Source organism: Pongo abelii, chromosome 3 (assembly GCF_028885655.2).
Source record: "Pongo abelii isolate AG06213 chromosome 3, NHGRI_mPonAbe1-v2.0_pri, whole genome shotgun sequence".
In the NCBI taxonomy this organism is placed as follows: domain Eukaryota; kingdom Metazoa; phylum Chordata; class Mammalia; order Primates; family Hominidae; genus Pongo; species Pongo abelii.
Genome location: NC_071988.2, coordinates 3,031,272 through 3,050,788, shown reverse-complemented (window position 1 = coordinate 3,050,788; position 19,517 = coordinate 3,031,272). Strand labels below are relative to the sequence as shown.

General features: G+C 42.7%; 1 protein-coding gene across 29 annotated transcripts in view; it reads right to left on the bottom strand.

Annotated features, from left to right (window-relative positions):
- Nucleotides 1-19,517, bottom strand: part of GRK4 (G protein-coupled receptor kinase 4) — an 80,154-nt gene that overhangs the window by 27,167 nt on the left and 33,470 nt on the right. For 16 of the 29 annotated variants that reach the window (XM_054554949.2, XM_054554948.2, XM_054554956.2 and 13 more), the window contains 3 exons: nucleotides 8,597-8,700; nucleotides 5,061-5,153; nucleotides 3,167-3,230 (listed from right to left, as the gene is read on the bottom strand). The exons of 3 other annotated variants lie outside the window; for them this stretch is intronic. In XM_054554949.2, coding sequence (XP_054410924.1) covers nucleotides 3,167-3,230; nucleotides 5,061-5,153; nucleotides 8,597-8,700 — 261 coding nt within the window. Of the gene's footprint in view, nucleotides 1-196; nucleotides 314-3,166; nucleotides 3,231-5,060; nucleotides 5,576-6,017; nucleotides 6,164-8,596; nucleotides 8,701-19,517 lie in introns of those variants that run through there. 10 more of the 29 variants (XM_063723281.1, XM_063723282.1, XM_063723280.1 and 7 more) reach the window with 4 other exon arrangements.

Genomic DNA, 19,517 nt, shown 5'->3' with positions numbered 1-19,517 from the left:
CCAAAGTGCTGGGATTAACAGGTGTGAGCCACTGCGCCTGGCCTAAAAAGATTCTTGATTTTTTAATTTAAAAAGTCAAGAGTATAAGGAAATATATTTCATAGAATTCACAATTTTCATATGTTTATTCTATTGCTTCTTAAAGTAGTATTTATGTAGTATTTTAACTTTATGTCATGAAAAATTTCCAACATACAAAAGTGGAAAAAATAGTATCAGGAGCCTCAGGTTCTGGTCCCCCTGCCTCTGTGTCATCAACATTAGGCTGCTGTTTCTTCCAACTCCCATCCACTGCACACCCCACAGGGGACTGCTTTAAAAGCAAACATAAGACATGATTTAATTTTATTTACCAATAAAATAATTTTGGTGGTAAAAGAAATACAAAGTTAATTGTGGAAAATAGTGAAAGTAATAAGGACAGTGATAAAAACTCACCCGTAATTCCAAGATAATGACTGTTAATATTTTGCTCTATTTGACTCTAGGCCCACCTTCTTACATGGGTATACATACCCTGTTCCCACCACCCCAACCTTTGACGGCAAAACTGATCTCATATTGCAAAATAGGTAATATTTCCCAACCTCCTTTTAGAAAATCTTATTGTGTGACTATTTTCCCATCACGAAATGTTTTCCTAAAATGCGACTATCCCAACATGTATTTAATCATTTTCTTACCATTAAGACTTGGCATAAAAATCTCTTCGTATCTCTTTATCGTTAATTTAAAACAAATTATTCTAAGTGGAATTGGCAAATCAGAGAAAGAGAATGGAAAGCAGACAAGAGTGTCAGGCACTGTGCTAACAGCTGGGTGTGAACACTCACTGGCTCACAGCAGCCTGGCAGGCAAGGCCGATTATTTCCCTGCTAGAGATCAGATCATGATGGCGGGCCCAAGATCACACTGCTGGAAGTGATATGACAGGACCCTGACCTCGGGTCTGCTCATGTCTGAAGTACATGCTCTTTCCACTACATTCTGCAGCCTAAAACCATGACAGCAGAGATGTCTACTCAATTCCCTTACCATTGCGCTCACTCAGGACCCTACAAATTAATTTCGGAGGACTTCAAGCATAAGCAAAAGAATTACTGTTGGCAAAATAAAACCAACTAGGTTTGCGCTCTCTCAAGCCCACTGGAGGAAGTGCTAGCACTTGGAAAAAGCAAATGCACGATTAGAATCTGGATTAAAGGGCACCGAGGCTTTCCCCGCATGAGGGCGAGCAGGGCTCCTTCTGACAGGCATTCAGAGTAGGGGTGGGCTGACTGCTCACTGCCTCTGGGCCTTGACTGAGAGTACAACACCTCCAGAGCAAGTCTGTGGAAAACTGCCATGCATTATTTGTGCAGCCAATCATTTGTTTGGCAACCCAAGTAAATCTGTTAAAAAGTAATCTATACAATCATAATTATACTAAGTCTTTCTTGTCTTCTTTTTTATGTATTTATTTATATTAAATATTTAAATAGAGACGGAGTCTTGCCATGTTGCCTAGGCTGATCTGGAACTTCTGGGCTCAAGTGATCTGCCCACCTCGGCCTCCCAAAGTGCTAGGATTACAGGTGTTAGCCACCCCGCCCAGCACCAGGTCTTTCACAATAGCTAAAATTTGCTAACATGTCCCTATTGAATCCTATTAGGACTGACATGTTTTAAAAACTTACATGTGGCTATAATTAGACTTTCATTCCTTTGTAAACACATGACCCATGTTCCAGAAATTTTCCTCTGCTCTTTCACAAAATCTGAGTCTTTACATTTGCAGATCATTAAAGGCAGATTAGCAAGAGTCCAAGTAAAAAAATGACTTTCCCGTTCTAGGACATATTCAAACAGAAATATCTATCATGGAGGGATTAGAGCAAGCATTCGATTGGATGAGGCAAAATATTCTTCATGGTCTCTGGAACTGTACCGGAGGGACAGTACTGTTACTTCTCCTGAAGTAATGACTATGTTGGCCAATTTCTTGTCATGTCAAGCTGCAGGTGCATAACAGATCTCGGTTGCAGTATGCTGCCTCCTAGGTCAGCTTTCTAATTAACTTCAAGGCAATGCTAGTGGCTTTTGCTTTGAATTGTAATATGGGAGCAGTAATATCTGAGTCACACCTGGGGAGTGTAACCCGCTTCTGAGTTAAACATACAGCGTTAGTTTGCCAATGGCTTGCCTGGCTCTTAGGGACTTAAAAGTTCTTGAACTCCATATGATCACTCCAGGTAACTAATAAGGTAATTAACATCTCTTTAAATCCCCAGACCAGAACTGCTGCTGTTCTTCATCCACCAACTACAGTGGTCTCCATCTAGGAGACCCATCATATTTAAACAACACCCCGGGCCAGGCACGGTGGCTCATGCCTGTAATCCCAGCACTTTGGGAGGCTGAGGAGGGCGGATCACCTGAGGTCGGGAGTTCAAGACCAGCCTGACCAACATGGAGAAACCACCTCTCTACTAAAAATACAAAAATTAGCCAGGTGTGGTGGCACATGCCTGTAATACCAGCTACTCGGGAGGCTGAGGCAGGAGAATCACTTGAACTCAGGAGGCGGAGGTTGTGGTGAGCTGAGATCACGCCATTGCACTCCAGCCTAGGCAACAAGAGCGAAACTCCGTCTCAAAACAAAACAAAACAAAAAACAAAAAAACAAAACACCCTTCGTGAGTCTGTGAGTCATTTCCTTAGGATTTTCCCAAACTGACACATTTCCAAACACCTTTTGAGGTAGGTATGAGGTACATACATGTTCAAACAGAGTAGGGTTACATAAGTAGATTTAATAATTCACTCTGTACTATGTGAATTTGGGACCAGTCTTAAATTTATGGAAATAGAATCATGGAAATTCCACAATACAGAAACAGAACCATCTTTCCATCTGGGCAAGATGACTGAGCTGGGGCATCAAACATGGAAACCAGCTTCTTCAGAACTATGAGGTAAAAGCTGAAGTCACCAAGAGAAGGGATTCTTAAAAACCTTTTGCTCAAAATTCCACGTGGATTCTCATAGTTGGCAAAGATTATTCCCAAAATGCCCACTAAGGCAACAGTGTACTGGGAGAGCTGATGCATTACCTGAAGCCATGTTCTCAGGACCTTGCTGCCCACCCAGCTAGCAGCGCTGCTCTGAACTGGCTCCCGTTACTCACCTCTCCAAATCCGCCTTTTCCTAGAACTCTGTAATGTCTAAATGTGTTCTTTGTTACGGGTTGCCTAATCAATGAGAAAAACAAGTTTCAGGTCTCACATTGCATTGTTCTTTTAAAACAGAAAAGATTACTCAGTGCTTGTCTTCACCTCATTTATTGAACCATTCTGCTCAAAGGGGATGCCCCGGACAAAGGGTGTCTGTGCTCAGGGACTGTGGCTCCCTCTAGCAGGATAGCTCTTGACTTGCTCTAAGAGCAATTAATTCATCTTTTTTTTTTTTTTTTTTTTTTTTTTGAGATGGAGTCTCACTCTGTTGCCAGGGCTGGAGTGCAGTGGCATGATCTCAGCTCACTGCAACCTCCGCCTCCGGGGTTGAAGCAATTTTCCTGCCTCAGCCTCCCAAGTAGCTGGGATTACAGGTGCCTGCCACTACACCCAGCTAATTTTTTGTATTTTTAGTAGAGACAGGGTTTCACCATGTTTGCCAGGCTGGTCTCCAACTCCTGACCTCAGGATTCACCCGCCTCAGCCTCCCAAAGTGCTGGGATTATAGGTGTGAGCCACCACCTGGCCAATTAATCTTAATTAACATTTAAGACACTGAAGCAAAAGGCAGAACAGTCTAATTATCCTTACTAACTAAAGACAGGTCTGAAACCAGCCAACACCAGGAAATATGTATGTTCATAACTCCTGGTATAGACTTGGGTAGATCCCTCTCAACCTGTCAGAAAGCAGGTGAGGAAGATGACATATACACATTGTGCCATCCTTTGAAAAAAGAACCTCAAAGACGTTTATACCCAATGCCTCAAAAGCAGCAGGTATAAGCAAGAACTGGAAATTTAATCAATCAATAATAATAGTACTAATAATAACACTAGTAGCAGCTAACACTTTTTTTTTTTTTTTTTTTTTTTTTGAGGCAGAGTCTTGCTCTGTCGCCCAGGCTGGAGTGCAGTGGAGCCACCTCAGCTCACTGCAACCTCCTCCTCCTGGGTTCAAGCGATTTCTTCTGCCTCAGCCTCCCAAGTAGCTGGGAGTACAGGTGCATGCCACCACACCTGGCTAAGTTTTGTTGTTCTAGTAGAGACGGGTTTCACCATTTTGGCCAGGCTAGTCTCGAACTCCTGACCTCAGGTGATCCACCTGCCTCCGCCTCCCAAAGTGCTGGATTACAGGCATGAGCCACTGCGCCCGGCCCGCAGCTAACACTTTTTAAGCACTTATTTTGTGCACCAAACATTGTGCTATAAGCGTTGTACACACATTTCCCAGGTGATCCTAGCAATGGTCCAAAGAGGCAGATTCTATAATTACCTGTAATTTATAGAACAAGGACCTGCCACTCATACAGGCTAAGCCACTTACCTGAGGACACATAAACAGTAAGAGGCTGAGCGGGGTTTCACTGTCAGGTCCCACCCACTGCATCCTATTCTATCACTAAAAATCTAAGCTAAGTTTTATTTTCCAGCCACTGAATCAACAGGGATACCTGTCATTTTAAAAAGAGAGAACAGAGTCTATTAAATTAGAAGAAATGGTATAACACTAATACCTATGAAAATTTCTGTATAAAAATATCATATACAACTCAAAATTTCTAATTGTATTTTGACAGATGGAAAAGTCTATGTCAATCAGTACGCATTGTGAGAAGTTAACACTCGTTTTATTGAGGTCTCTTTTCTTTTTTTCTGTTTTAGAGATGGGGTCTTGCTACATTGCCCAGGTTGAAGTGCAGTGGCTATTCACAGGCATGATCATCCCGTACTATAGCCTTCAAGTCTTGGGCTTAAGCAATCCCTCAGCCTCCGCCTCCTGAGTAGCTGGGACTACAGGCATGTGCCACCTCAACTGGCTTTCATTGAGTTTAAAATTAGAACATACCTTTCCAGCCATTTCCATTGTAAAAATTGAGAAAAATATGCGCTTTCTTGGTATTCTTCAAATGGTTCCCCTCTTAAGTAGTTATGGGCAACTCTAGAAAAAGATTTTTAAAAATCATATACATTTGTTGTGTTAAGAAGTAAAAACAAGTGTGTTTTAGTGCATTCATAGGCATTGAATATGGGAAAGTCAATCATTACACACAATTCAATATTTTGAATTTGCAATTACAGAAGCCCACGTTAGGTTCTAACGCTATCAGTGAAAATAGAAGTGAAACAGAATGAACGAAAAAAGCAGTGAAATAGAAGGATGCATTCCCTTCTTGGGAGTGAGGGCGTCAGCTGTTCTGTTGTCAAGCAGCATGCTTCCCATGTGCAAGACACAGCGGAAGGGTCCTCTGGAGAACAGCATAGAGGTCAAAGCCACGGGCCGCTGCAAGTCCTGCTTCAGCCACTCACTGGCTGAGGGACCTGAGCCAACTTACCCAACCTCTATAGCCTCAGTTTCTCCTTCTGTAAAACAGAGATAATAATCATGCCTATTTCATAGGGTTACTGTGAGCGGGTAAATGCATTAATACTTCCAAGTATTTATTATTGTTTTGTTATTTTTTGTTGTTGCTGTTGTTTAGAGACAGGGCCTCACTCTGTTGCCCAGGCTGGAGTGCAATGGCATAATCATGGCTCAATGCAGCCTTGAACTCCTGGCCTCAAGCAATCCTCCCACCTCAGCCTCCCAAAGCGCTGGGACTACAGGTGTGAGCCACCAAGCCTAGCCTTATTATTGTTGTGTTATTACTATTACATGTCTCTTAGTGCACATGTACAAGAAAGAGTTTAGGGTGTGTACATGCCCAGGAGAGGGATGTGAAGGACAAAAGTGTGGACTGAAAGATTGGCCCTTCCTGGCTTCTGTGGCATCCCAGATGAAGACAGGAAGAAATCTGATTCTTACCACAATGTCCCAGGACCGGTATCAGAGAGCAAAGACCAAGCCTGTCCTGTCTGCCGTACCAGAGAAGCAATCAAATGGAGCCACGGAGCCAACATCTCTTTTTTTTTGGTCTGGCTCTGTCACCCAGGCTGGAGGGTAGTGATGAGGTCACAGTCACTGCAGCCTTGACCTCCCAGGCTCAATTGATCCTCCCACCTCAGCCTTCTGAATAGCTGGGACTATAGCCATGCACCACTATGCCTGGCTAATTTTTGTATTACAGACAGGGTTTCGCCATGTTGTCCAGGCTGGTCTTGAACTCCTGAGGCCACGCAATCCTTCCGCCTTGGCCTCCCAAAGTGCTGGGATTATAGGCACGAGCCATGGCGCCCAGACAGAGACAACATCTTTTTGGAAAGCAGTTCAAATCACAAACACTAGAATACCATTAATGTGAATATCCAACAAGATAAGTAAAAGATGACTTGAAATTGAAAATGAAAATCTTTTTTTTTTGAGATGGAGTTTTGCTCTTGTTGCCCAGGCTGGAGTGCAACGGCACAATCTTGGCTCACCACAACCTCCACAACCTCCGCCTCCTGGGTTCAAGCGATTCTCCTGCCTCAGCCTTCCTGAGTAGCTGGGATTACAGGCATGTGCCATCACTCCTGGCTAATTTTGTATGTTTAGTAGAGACAGGGTTTCTCCATGTTGGTCAGGCTGGTCTTGAACTCCCGACATCAGGTGATCCACCCACCTCGGCCTCCCAAAGCTCTGGGATTACAGGCGTGAGCCACCATGCCCGGCCTGAAAATCTTTACTCTACATTTACTCTAATCCATTTACTCTAATCCATTTTCAGAAGAGGGGGATGAGGGACAGAGGGAAGGGTTCTAGTCCAGTGCCATACACCTGGCTAGGAGAAAGATGGGATGCATGCCATTTATCTGTGGGGTGTGGAACTGGCCACTGAATTCTCACTAAAGGAATAAGCATCTAAACCACCCAGCTCCTCAGTGTGCAGAGAACTCACACCTCAAGAAAAAGCCAGATAGAGAAAGCCTTGTTATTTATTTATTTATTTATGAGACAGAGTCTCGCTGTGTTGCCCAGGCTGGAGTACAGTGGCGGGATCTTGACTCATTGCAGCCTCCACCTCCCAGGTTCAAGTGATTCTCATGCCTCAGCCTCCTGAGTAGCTGGGATTACAGGTGCACACCACCATGCCTGGCTAATTTTTGTATTTTTTTGTAGAGATGGGGTTTCTCTATGTTGACCAGGCTGGTCTTGAACTCCTGGCCTCAAGCGATCTGCCCACTTCGGCCTCCCAAAGTGCTGGGATTACAGGTGTGAGCCACCATGCCCGGCCTGTTTGTTATTTTAAAGGCAGCCACATCATTAAAGCATCACGGGTTCCAGCCCCAGCCCCACCGTGCTCTGGCTGCACAGGCTTAGGTACGCCACTCCCTGCTGCATGTGAGCTGCAACAGCCTCTCCGGCTCATCTCCTGGACCCCATCTTCCCTCTCTTCATCCTCTAAATTGTAGCCAGAGCAATCTTTTAAAACACAATGATTATGTCATCTACTTGCTCTCAGAGCAAAGAACAAACTTGCTCATGGCTCCCTGGGCCTCCGTTTCCTCCGCTGTGACATGAGTGCCTGTCTGCACACATACACAAAGCACTGCAGATTTTGGGCCTGATCACCTCAGAAACTGTTCTTTCATCCCGCATACGTAAAGAAACTGAATTTAGCCAAAGTGCTTTGCCTCGGAATTTTCCTTGGAAACGTCCTGAAAAAAGATGTTTTTGGTGAGTACCTAGGTCTGAAAAAAATCTTTTTGTCTAGACACAAGCAGAGCAGAGAGGGCCTGGAGTCACCACAGGGTTGCTAGGATACTGGTGCTAAACGATGGGACCCCCTTCAGTGTGCCTCGTGGGTACATGGAATTATTGCTCTTCATTCACCTCTTTCTAGAGAAAGTAATCATTTTAATGTGTAAAGTACAGTTGACCCTTGAACAATGCGGGTTGAGCCGCCAGGAGCCACTTATGTGTGTATTTTCTTCCGCCTCTGCCACCCCTGAGACAGCAGGATCAGCCCCTCCTCTTCCTCCTCCTCCTCATATTTTCTTCCACCTCTGCCACCAGCAAGACCAGCCCCTCCTCTTCCTGCTTCTCATCAGCTTCCTCAACATGCAGATGCCAAGGATGAAGACCTTTATGATGACCCATTTCCACTTTCTCTTCCTTATGATTTTCTTAGTAACACTTTCTTTTTTCTAGAATACTTTATTGTGACAGTATAGCATATAATACATATAACCTATAAAATATGTGTTCATCTGCTGTTTATGTTATCGGTAAGGCTTCTGGTCAACAGTAGGCTAATGGTAGTTAAGTTTTTGGGGGAGTCAAAAGTTATACACAGATTTTCAACTGCGCAGAGGGTTGGGTGGTGTCAGCATCCCTAATGCCCATGTTGTTCAAGGGTCAACTACATTCTAGGAACTTGTCTTATGCAGAGAAACCTCCTGAAAGCTGTCTGTCTTGGGGTTGGTCATATATAATATATGCAGGGCTCAGCATGAACCACTTACCTAGTACATTCCTCAAAGACTTTTTTGGAAGGGTTCTCCTCCTTCAGTCCCAATCTACATTCTGTCACAACATCTGGAGGTATCTCTGGTAAAGGGGCTGCCAACTTAATACAGTACAAACCAAATACATAACCATTAGTGATTTCATAACTTACTAGTGAACAGAACCTAATGCCTATTGTAAAAAAATGAAACATAAAGTGTATAAAATGAAAGTCAAAGTGCCACCTGGACCCTCCACCCCGTCCCACTCTCCAGAGTTCTGCTGTTGTCTGCCTTTTCAGATCTTCTCCGATGCATATCAAAACACACACAGGGCCAGACACAACGGCACACGCCTGTAATCCCAGCACTTTGGGAGGCCGAGGTGGGTGGATCACCTGAGGTCAGGAGTTTGAGACCAGCCAACATGGTGAAACTCCGTCTCTACTAAAAATACAAAATATTAGCCAGGCGTGGTAGGTAGCTACTTGGGAGGCTGAGGCAGGAGAATCACTTGAACCCAGGAGGCGGAGGTTGCAGTGAACTGAGATCGCGCCACTGCACTCCAGCCTGGGCAACAAGAGCAAAACTCTGTCTCCAAACCAAACCAAACCAAACAAAAAAACACACACACAGAATGGAAAGCAGGGTCTCAAAGAGGTATCTGCACACCCATGTTCATTGCAGCATAATTCACCATAGCAAAAAACAACCCAGGTGTCTGTGGATGAATGGATAAATAAAATGCAGTATATACATAGAGTGGAATATTATTCAGCCTTTTAAAAAAAGGAAATTCTGAAATACGCTACAACTTGGATAAACCTTTTGGACATTATGTTAAATGAAATAAGCCAGTCACGGCCGGCATGGTGGCTCGCCCCTGTAATCCCAGCACTTTGGGAGGCAGAGGTATGTGGATCAGTTGAGGTCAGGAGTTCGAGACCAGCCTGGCCAACATGGTGAAACCCTGTCTTTACTAAAAATACAAAAATTAGCCAGGCGTGGTGGCAGGCACCTGTAATCCTAGCTACTCAGGAGGCTGAGGCACAAGAATCGCTTGAAGCTGGGAGGCGGAGGTTGCAGTGAGCTGAGATCGTGCCACTGCCCTCCAGCCTGGACGACAGAGCGAAACTCCGTCTCAAAAACAAACAAACAAATAAATAAATAAATAAGCCAGTCACAAAGTGACAAATCCTGTATGATTCCACTTATATATGGTCCCTAGAGCAGTCAAATTCATAGAGACATAAAGTAGAATGGTGGTTGCCAGGTGCTTGGAGAGAACTGGGAATTGTTTAATGGATGCAGAGTTTCAGTTCTGTGAGATGAAAAGGTCGGTTCTGGAGACTGGCTGCATAACAAGGTGAATATATTTAACACTACTGATGTGCACACTTACAAATGGTGATGGTGGTAACCTTCATGTTACATGTTTTTTTTAATCACAATTAAAAATTAAAAATCAAACACACACACATCTCTCTTCAGATAGACAGTTTCTTTTTCTTCATGCAAATGGGAAAAGTATATGTACAGTTTTGTGGTTTTTTTGGAGACAGAAAATCTCCACTTCCTGGGCTCACGCAATCCTCCCACCTCCACCTCCCAAGTAGCTGGGACCATGGGCGCATGCCACCACATCTGGATAATTTTTTTGAGATGGAGTCTTGTTCTGTGGTCCAGGCTGGAGTGCAGTGCATGATCTTGGGTCACTGCAAGTCCCACCGCCTGGGTTCAAGCGATTGTCCTGCCTCAGCCTCCCGAGCAGCTGGGATTACAGGTGCCCGCCCCATGCCTGGCTAATTTCAAACTCCTGACCTTGAGTGATCGTTTGGAAGGCCTCAGCCTTCCAAAGTGCTGGGATTCCAGGTGTGAGCCACTGTGCCCAGCTGTACCTGGCTAATCTTTGTATTTTTTGTAGAGACAGTGTTTCACCACGTTGCCCAGGCTGGTCTTGAACTCCTGAGCTCAATTGATCTGCCCACCTCGGCCTACAAAAGTGCTAGGATTACAGGCATGTGCCACTGTGCCCAGCCTGGGTCCAGTGTTTAAAGTATGTGCTGACGTCTATAGAGCTACCCCATTTTCTTGAGTGACTGCACAGTCTTCCGGTGTGTGAGTTTATCTGCCCCCAGTTACATCCTAGTTGCCAATTTTCCCACGCAAACAGCACCACCATGAACGTCTCTCTATACACGTGTATTTCTATAGGATAGATTCCTAAAAACAGAATTATCAGCTCAAAAAGATGCAAGCATTTTAAACTTCATATTTATTGTGAAACTGCCCTCCAAAAAGGCTCTACCACTCTATATTTGCACTCACAGTGTTCCAGGTGCCCAGGCCCCACTCTCCTTAACCCTCATCCAGAGAATTCTGGAAAGTGGAAACACATGACAAAACCACTGTCCGGATTCAATGAAAAAATACCCAGATCGGCCGGGCATGGTGGCTCAAGCCTGTAATCCCAGCACTTTGAGAGGCTGAGGCGGGTGGATCACGAGGTCAGGAGATCAAGACCATCCTGGCTAACACGGTGAAACCCCGTCTCTACTAAATATACAAAAAAATTAGCCAGGCGTGATGGCGGGCGCCTGTAGTCCCGGCTACTTGGGAGGCTGAGGCAGGAGAATGGAGTGAACCCAGGGGGCGGAGCTTGCAGTGAGCCGAGATCGTGCCACTGCACTCCAGCCTGGGCGACAGAGCAAGACTCTGTCTCAAAAAAAAAAAAAAAAAAGAAAAGAAAAAAAAAGAAAACATACCCAAATCATGCTCAATTGTGCACCTAATTTGTAATTAGAAACAAGAAATGCATTCCAGACTGATTTCTGATGGTGATAGGGCCAAGCGACCAGAGGAAATCTGTGTTTATAAATCAGTTATTTCCTAACATAAGTGGAAAGATAGTAAACAATGAGAAAACTCACATTTTAAAAAATCAACAATATTATCACAATTAATCATGATTAGTAGCTGCCATTTAAATTATCTAATACATTTGAGGCATTTAAATATCTATGGTCTTGGGCGGGCGTGGTGGCTCACGCCTGTAATCCCACTACTTTGGAGGCCAAGGAGGGTGGATCACCTGAGGTCAGGAGTTCGAGACCAGCCTGACCAACATGGTGAAACCTGTCTCTACTAAAAATACAAAAATTTAGCTGGGCATGGTGGCAGGCGCCTGTAATCTCAGCTACTCAGGAGGCTGAGGCAGGGGAATCACTTGAACCCAGGAGGTAGAGGTTGCAGTGAACCAAGATCACGCCACTGCACTTCAGCCTGGGCAACAAGAGCGAAACTCCATCTCAAAAAAAACCACATATATATGTGTGTGTGTGTATGTGTATATATATGTGTGTGTATATATACATAGATGTATGTGTGTATATATACATACATATATGTATGTATACATAGTGTATATGTATATAGTATATATAGTATATGTATAGTATATATAGTATATATATAGTATATGTATATGTATATAGTATATAGTATATGTATGTATGTAGTATATATATAGCATATATACATACATATACATATATACATATATACATATATATAGAGAGAGTCTCATTTAGCCCCACAACAACCACCCTGATGGATGAGGAGAGACTTGGGAAGTCCCTCTCCAGTGCGCCCACATCACCAAGGGGAGAGCCGAGACTGAAACACACACACCCTGCTGGACTCTCCAGTCCTTCCTTTCTATGCAGCAAGGCTGTCATAAGAATAAGATGGGTCCATTCATTTTCCTATCTAAGAAAGAAGTTTGGGCCAGGCACTGTGGCTCACGCCTGTAATCCCAGCACTCTGGGAGGCTGAGGCCGGCAGATCACGAGGTCAAGAGATCGAGACCATGCTGGCCAACATGGTGAAACCCCATCTCTACTAAAAATACAAAAAAAAATTTAGCTGGGCATGATGATGCGTGTCTGTAGTCCCAGCAACTCGGGAGACTGAGGTAGGAGAATCGCTTGAACCCAAGAGGCAAAGGTTGCAGTGAGCCGAGATTGCGCCACTGCACTCCAGCCTGGCGACAGAGCAAAACTCTGTCTCAAATTAAAAAAAAAAGAAAAGAAAAAAGAAAGAAAAGAAGTTTGTTCATTCACTCATTTGCTCCACAAATATGCATTGTTCCAGGCACTGGACACAGCAGAAAACAAGACAAAATATTCTCGGAAGACAAAGACAATATTTTAACAGTCTTATTTCCCCTCCAAAGTCTCAATTTTTCTGAAACTAAATAGCAGGTTGGTTCTATTAAGACTGTTTAATGATTAACACCAAATAGTGTTCCCATTTTCAATATCATAGAAAATTTTTATATTAATAGTTATTTATTCCCACACAAATGAAAAGCAGTGTTTCTAATATCCATGAGAGAGGGAGGTAAGCTAAGGTGACCTGAAGTATGGCAAGGTAAGGTATAGAACTACCAGCCTGATGCAGAACTGAGACTTCTGGGGCTTTACATTAAGGAACAATCATTGTTTTCCAGAATAAGTAGTTACCAGGGCAAATTTACCAAATGACTCAGTGCCTTGCTTTTTAAAATTTTAGGCAGAGGAAATTCTAATGGGAAAGATCACTGGTGGAGAGGGAAGGGAGGGTGGATTTTGCAGAAATATGCTTATTTTTCTGTGTTGAAAATTACATTTACTTTCCTATTTTAAAAAATTGGGTCATCTTTTTATTGTTGCGTTGTAAGAGTTATTTATACATTCTGGATACTAGACCCTTACCAGTATTTTATTTACAAACCCTTTTCCCCATTCTGTGGGTTATGTTTTCACTTCTTGATAGTGTTCTTTGAAGCATAAAGTTTTAAATTTTGATGAAGTTCAGTTTATCTATTTTTTCTTTTGTTGCTTGTGCTTTAGTTGTCATATCTAAGAAGTCACTGCCTAATTTCAAGGTATTGAAGAGTTACACCTACACTTTCCTCTAAGAGTTGTATAGTTTTAGCTCTTATATTTAGGTCTTTGATGGATTTGGCATTAATGTTTTGTTTATGGAATGAGGTAGGGGTTCAGTGTGATTCTCTGCATGTGGCTATCCAGTTGTTCCAGTACCATCTATTGAAAAGACTATTCTTTCTCCCAGTTGAATTGTCTTGGCATCCTTGTGATAAGGCAATTAATTGACTGTTAATGTGTTATCGTTTGAATGTGTGCCCCAAAGTTCATGTGTTGGTAGCTTAATTCCCAATGCAACAGTGTTGAGAGGTGGGACCTTTAAAAAGGTGATAAGATCATGAGGACTCTGCCCCTCATGAATGGATTCATGCTGCTATCTCAGGATTGGTTTTGTTATTGTTGCAGCATTGCGGCAGGTTCCTGATAAAAAGCTAAGCTCAGACCCTTTCCCCACCCCCCACCCCCCACCCCCCACCCCCCACAGGCATGTGCCTGCCCTCGTATTCTTCTGCATGGATGATGCAGCAAGAGGGCTCTCACTAGATTGGACTCCTTGACGTTGGACTTCCGGCTTTCAGAACTGTAAGAAATAAATCTCTGTTCTTTATAAATTACCCAATCTCAGGTATTCTGTTAGAGCAGCACTAAATGGACTAAGATAAAATGCATGAATTTGTTTCTGCCCTCTCTATTCCATACCATTGACTGCTATATGTCTACCATCATGCCAGGACCATACTGTCTTGATTACTGTAGCTTTGTACTAAGTTTTGAAATTGAGGAGTGTGAGTCCTCCAACTAGATTCTTTTTAAAGAACGTTGTAACTATTCCAGGTCCCTTGACTATCCATATGAATTCTAAGATTAGCTTGCTTGTTAATTTCTGCAAAAAAAAAAAAAAAATGGTAGTTAGAATTTTGATAGGGATTAGATTGAATCTATAGATCAATTTGGTGAGTACTGCCATCTTAACAATATTAAGTCTTCTGATCCACGAACAGGAGATGTCTTTCCATTTCTTGAGGTCTTCTTTAATTTTTTTCAGTGCTTTCTAGTTTTCAGAGTATAAGTGTTACACTTATTTTGTTACATTCATTCTTTTTTTTTTTTTAGTTTTTACTTTTTATTATTATTATTATACTTTAAGTTTTAGGGTACATGTGCACAATGTGCAGGTTAGTTACATATGTATACATGTGCCATGCTGGTGTGCTGCACCCATTAACTCGTCATTTAGCATTAGGTATATCTCCTAGAGCTATTCCTCTCCCCTCCCCGTACCCCACAACAGTCCCCAGAGTGTGATGTTCCCCTTCCTGTGTCCATGTGTTCTCATTGTTCAATTCCCACCTATGAGTGAGAATATGCGGTGTTTGGTTTTTTGTTCTTGCAATAGTTTACTGAGAATGATGATTTCCAATTTCATCCATGTCCCTCAAAGGACATGAACTCATCATTTTTTATGGCTGCATAGTATTCCATGGTGTACATGTGCCACATTTTCTTAATCCAGTCTATCATTGTTGGACATTTGGGTTGGTTCCAAGTCTTTGCTATTGTGAATAGTGCCACAATAAACATACGTGTGCATGTGTCTTTATAGCAGCATGATTTACAGTCCTTTGGGTATATACCCAGTAATGGGATGGCTAGGTCAAATGGTATTTCTAGTTCTAGATCCCTGAGGAATCGCCACACTGACTTCCACAAGGGTTGAACTAGTTTACAGTCCCACCAACAGTATAAAAGCGTTCCTATTTCTCCACATCCTCTCCAGCACCTGTTGTTTCCTGACTTTTTAATGATTGCCATTCTAACTGGTGTGAGATGGTATCTCATTGTGGTTTTGATTTGCATTTCTCTGATGGCCAGTGATGGTGAGCATTTTTTCATGTGTTTTTTGGCTGCATAAATGTCTTCTTTTGAGAAGTGTCTGTTCATGCCCTTCACCCACTTTTTGATGGGGTTGTTTTTTTCTTGTAAATTTGTTTGAGTTCATTGTAGATTCTGGATATTAGCCCTTTGTCAGATGAGTAGGTTGCAAAAATTTTCTCCCATTTTGTAGGTTGCCTGTTCACTCTGATGGTAGTTTCTTTTGCTGTGCAGAAGCTCTTTAGTTTAATTAGATCCCATTTGTCAATTTTGGCTTTTGTTGCCATTGCTTTTGGTGTTTTAGACATGAAGTCCTTGCCCATGCCTATGTCCTGAATGGTAATGCCTAGGTTTTCTTCTAGGGTTTTTATGGTTTTAGGTCTAACATTTAAGTCTTTAATCCATCTTGAATTAATTTTTGTATAAGGTGTAAGGAAGGGATCCAGTTTCAGCTTTCTACATATGGCTAGCCAGTTTTCCTAGCACCATTTATTAAATAGGGAATCCTTTCCCCATTGCTTGTTTTTCTCAGTTTTGTCAAAGATCAGATAGTTGTAGATATGCGGCACTATTTCTGAGGGCTCTGTTCTGTTCCATTGATCTATATCTCTGTTTTGGTACCCGTACCATGCTGTTTTGGTTACTGTAGCCTTGTAGTATAGTTTGAAGTCAGGTAGCGTGATGCCTCCAGCTTTGTTCTTTTGGCTTAGGATTGACTTGGCGATGCGGGCTCTTTTTTGGTTCCATATGAACTTTAAAGTAGTTTTTTCCACTTCTGTGAAGAAAGTCATTGGTAGCTTGATGGGGATGGCATTGAATCTATAAATTACCTTGGGCAGTATGGCCATTTTCATGATACTGATTCCTCCTACCCATGAGCATGGAATGTTCTTCCATTTGTTTGTATCCTCTTTTATTTCATTGAGCAGTGGTTTGTAGTTCTCCTTGAAGAGGTCCTTCACATCCCTTGTAAGTTGGATTCCTAGGTATTTTATTCTCTTTGAAGCAATTGTGAATGGGAGTTCACTCATGATTTGGCTCTCTGTTTGTCTGTTATTGGTGTATAAGAATGCTTATGATTTTTGTACATTGATTTTGTATCCTGAGACTTTGCTGAAGTTGCTTATCAGCTTAAGGAGATTTTGGGCTGAGACAATGGGGTTTTCTAGATACACAATCATGTCATCTGCAAACAGGGACAATTTGACTTCCTCTTTTCCTAATTGAATACCCTTTATTTCCTTCTCCTGCCTAATTGCCCTGGCCAGAACTTCCAACACTATGTTGAATAGGAGTGGTGAGAGAGGGCATCCCTGTCTTGTGCCAGTTTTCAAAGGGAACGCTTCCAGTTTTTGCCCATTCAGTATGATATTGGCTGTGGGTTACATTAATTCTTAAGTATTTTATTCTTTTTTGATACTATACAAAGGGAATTGCTTTCTTAATTTCTTTTTTTTTTTTTTTTTAGATTTTAATTGCTAGTATATAGGAATACAATTAAATTTTGTATACTGATTTAGTATCTTGCAGCCTTACCAGACTCACTTATTGGCTCCAATAGTCTTTTTCTTTATGTGTGTATGTGTGAATTCCTTAAAATTTTCTATATCCCAGATTATGTCATCTGCAAATAGAGAGAGTTTTACTTCTTCCTTTACAATCTAAATACCTTTTCTTTTCTTTCTTTTTTTTAAACAGAGTCTTGCTCTGTTGCCCATGCTGGAGTGCAATGGCGCAACCTTGGCTCACTGCAACCTCCTCCTCCTAGGTTCAAGCAATTCTCCTGCCTCAGCCTCCCGAGTAGCTGGGATTACAGGTGCCTACCACCACACCCAGCTAATTTTTGTATTTTTAGTAGAGACGGGGTTTCACCATGTTGGTCAGGCTGGTCTCAAACTCCTGACCTCAGGTGATCCACCCGCCTTGGCCTCCCAAAGTGCTGGATCACAAGTATGAGCCACCGTGCCTGGCCAATACCTTTTATTTCTTTTTCTTGCCTAATTGCCCTGTCTAGAACCTCCAGTATAATGGAACTTACAGTTGACTCTCCAGTTGAACAGAAGTGGTGAGGGTGGACAATCTTGTCTTGTTCCCAATCTTAAAGGAAAGCATCTAGTCTTTTACTTTTTTTTTTTTTTTTTTTTTTGAGATGGAGTCTCACTCTGTTGTCCAGGCTGGAGTGCAGTGGTGCGATCTTGGTTCACTGTAACCTCCATCTCCCAGGTTCAAGTGATTCTCTTGCCTCAGCCTCCTCAGTAGCTGGGACTACAGGCGTGCGCCACCATGGCCGGCTAATATTTGTATTTTTAGTAGAGATGGGGTTTCACCATGCTGGCCAGGCTGGTCTCAAACTCCTGACCTCATGATCTGCCCACCTCGGCCCCCCAAAGTGCTGGGATTACAGGCGAGCACCACCACACCCAGCCTAGTCTTTCACATTTAAGTATGATGTTGGCTGTGGGTATTTCATAGATATTTATCAGGCTGAGCAGCCCAGAAACATCTCTCTCTCTATTACCAAGTGCTATTATTTGAACGTTGGTCCCTTCCCCTCAAAGCTCATGTTGAAGTTTAATTGTTATTGTGACCATTAAAAGGCATTTAAGAGGTTCCACTTTCATGAAGGGACTAATTTCATTCCTAGTTTGCTCAGTGCTTTTATTATGAAGGGGTGTGGATTTTATCAAATGCTTTTTCTTTTTTTATTAAGATGATCATGTGGTTTTTAAATATTTTATTCTATTAATATGGTGTATTATATTAATTGATTTTCAGATAATGAACCAATTTTGTATCCCTAGGGAAAAGCCCACTTGGTTTCGGTTATGATTCTTTTAAACCATAAATTCAAATTTGGCTGAATTTTAATATTTGAGAATCCTGAGAGGAAAACTAAGAAAAACTAACAATGTCTGAGTGACTGGATAAAGAAATGCAAGAATGAACGCATGGTCTTGCTTTACTTTCAGGTACTTTGAATATTATGAGTTGTTAAAATTTGAGTCAGTGACCTCAAGGAGTTCCCTTTTTTCAACTCCTGGCATCAAGAGAGCCAACTGTCTTGGCCTCCCAAAGTGCTGGGATTACAGGCATGAGCCACCACACCTAGCCTAGGGGTTCCCTTTTTAGTATGTAAGAGAAAGAGAAGTTTATTCTTGCTGTTTTTAAATAAAAGACAAGAAAAGGAAAACTACAATAATGATGTGAATCATTGCTTTTTATTTGTTTGTTTTTGTTTCAGCACAAGAGCAGGGCCACTGGGTGGGAAGACGAAGAATGTGGCAGCTTCCCCAGCTGATGGTAAGAAAAGAAAAAGAGGCTTTCCAGCTACATCATCTCCAGGCAGCCCATAAACATCTCTCTATTACCAAGTGCTATTGTCTAAACATTTGTCCATCCCCCACAAAGCTCACGATGACATTTAATTGCCACTGTGACAGTGTTGGGAGGTAGGACCATTGAGAGGCATTTTTTTTTTTTTTTTTCCTGAGGCAGAGTCTCGCTCTGTCACCCAGGTAGGAGTGCAGTGGCGCGAACTCGGCTCACTGCAACCTTTGCCTCCTGGATTCAAGCAATTCTCCTGCCTTAGCCTCCTGAGTAGCTGGGACTATAGGCACCTGCCACCATGCCTGGCTAATTTTTGTATTTTTAGTAGAGACGGGGTTTCACCATCTTGGCCAGGATGGTCTCAAACTTCTAACCACAGGTGATCTGCCCGCCTCAGCCTCCCAAAGTGCTGGGATTACAGGCGTGAGCCACTACGCCCGGCCTAAGAGGCATTTAAGAGGTTCTACCTTCATGAAGGGACTAGTGCCCTTATCTCATTATCCCTGGAATAGGTTTGCCCCCTTTTGTGTCCACATGCTCAGACATGTGTGCAAGCAATCCCTCTCCTTCCCCTTCCACCAAGTGATGATGCAGCAAGAAGGCCCTTGCCAGATGCTGGCACTAAGAAGGGAAAAAAAAAAAAAAAAAAAGGTTTTTATCTGAGGAACGTGAGCCCCTTCAAATTATCAAGCCCAGAGCAGTCATGACTCACTCCCCCTTGAGCTAAATAATTACTTCTTGGCCGGGCACGGTGGCTCACGCCTGTAATCCCAGCACTTTGGGAGGCTGAGGTGGGCAGATCACAAGATCAG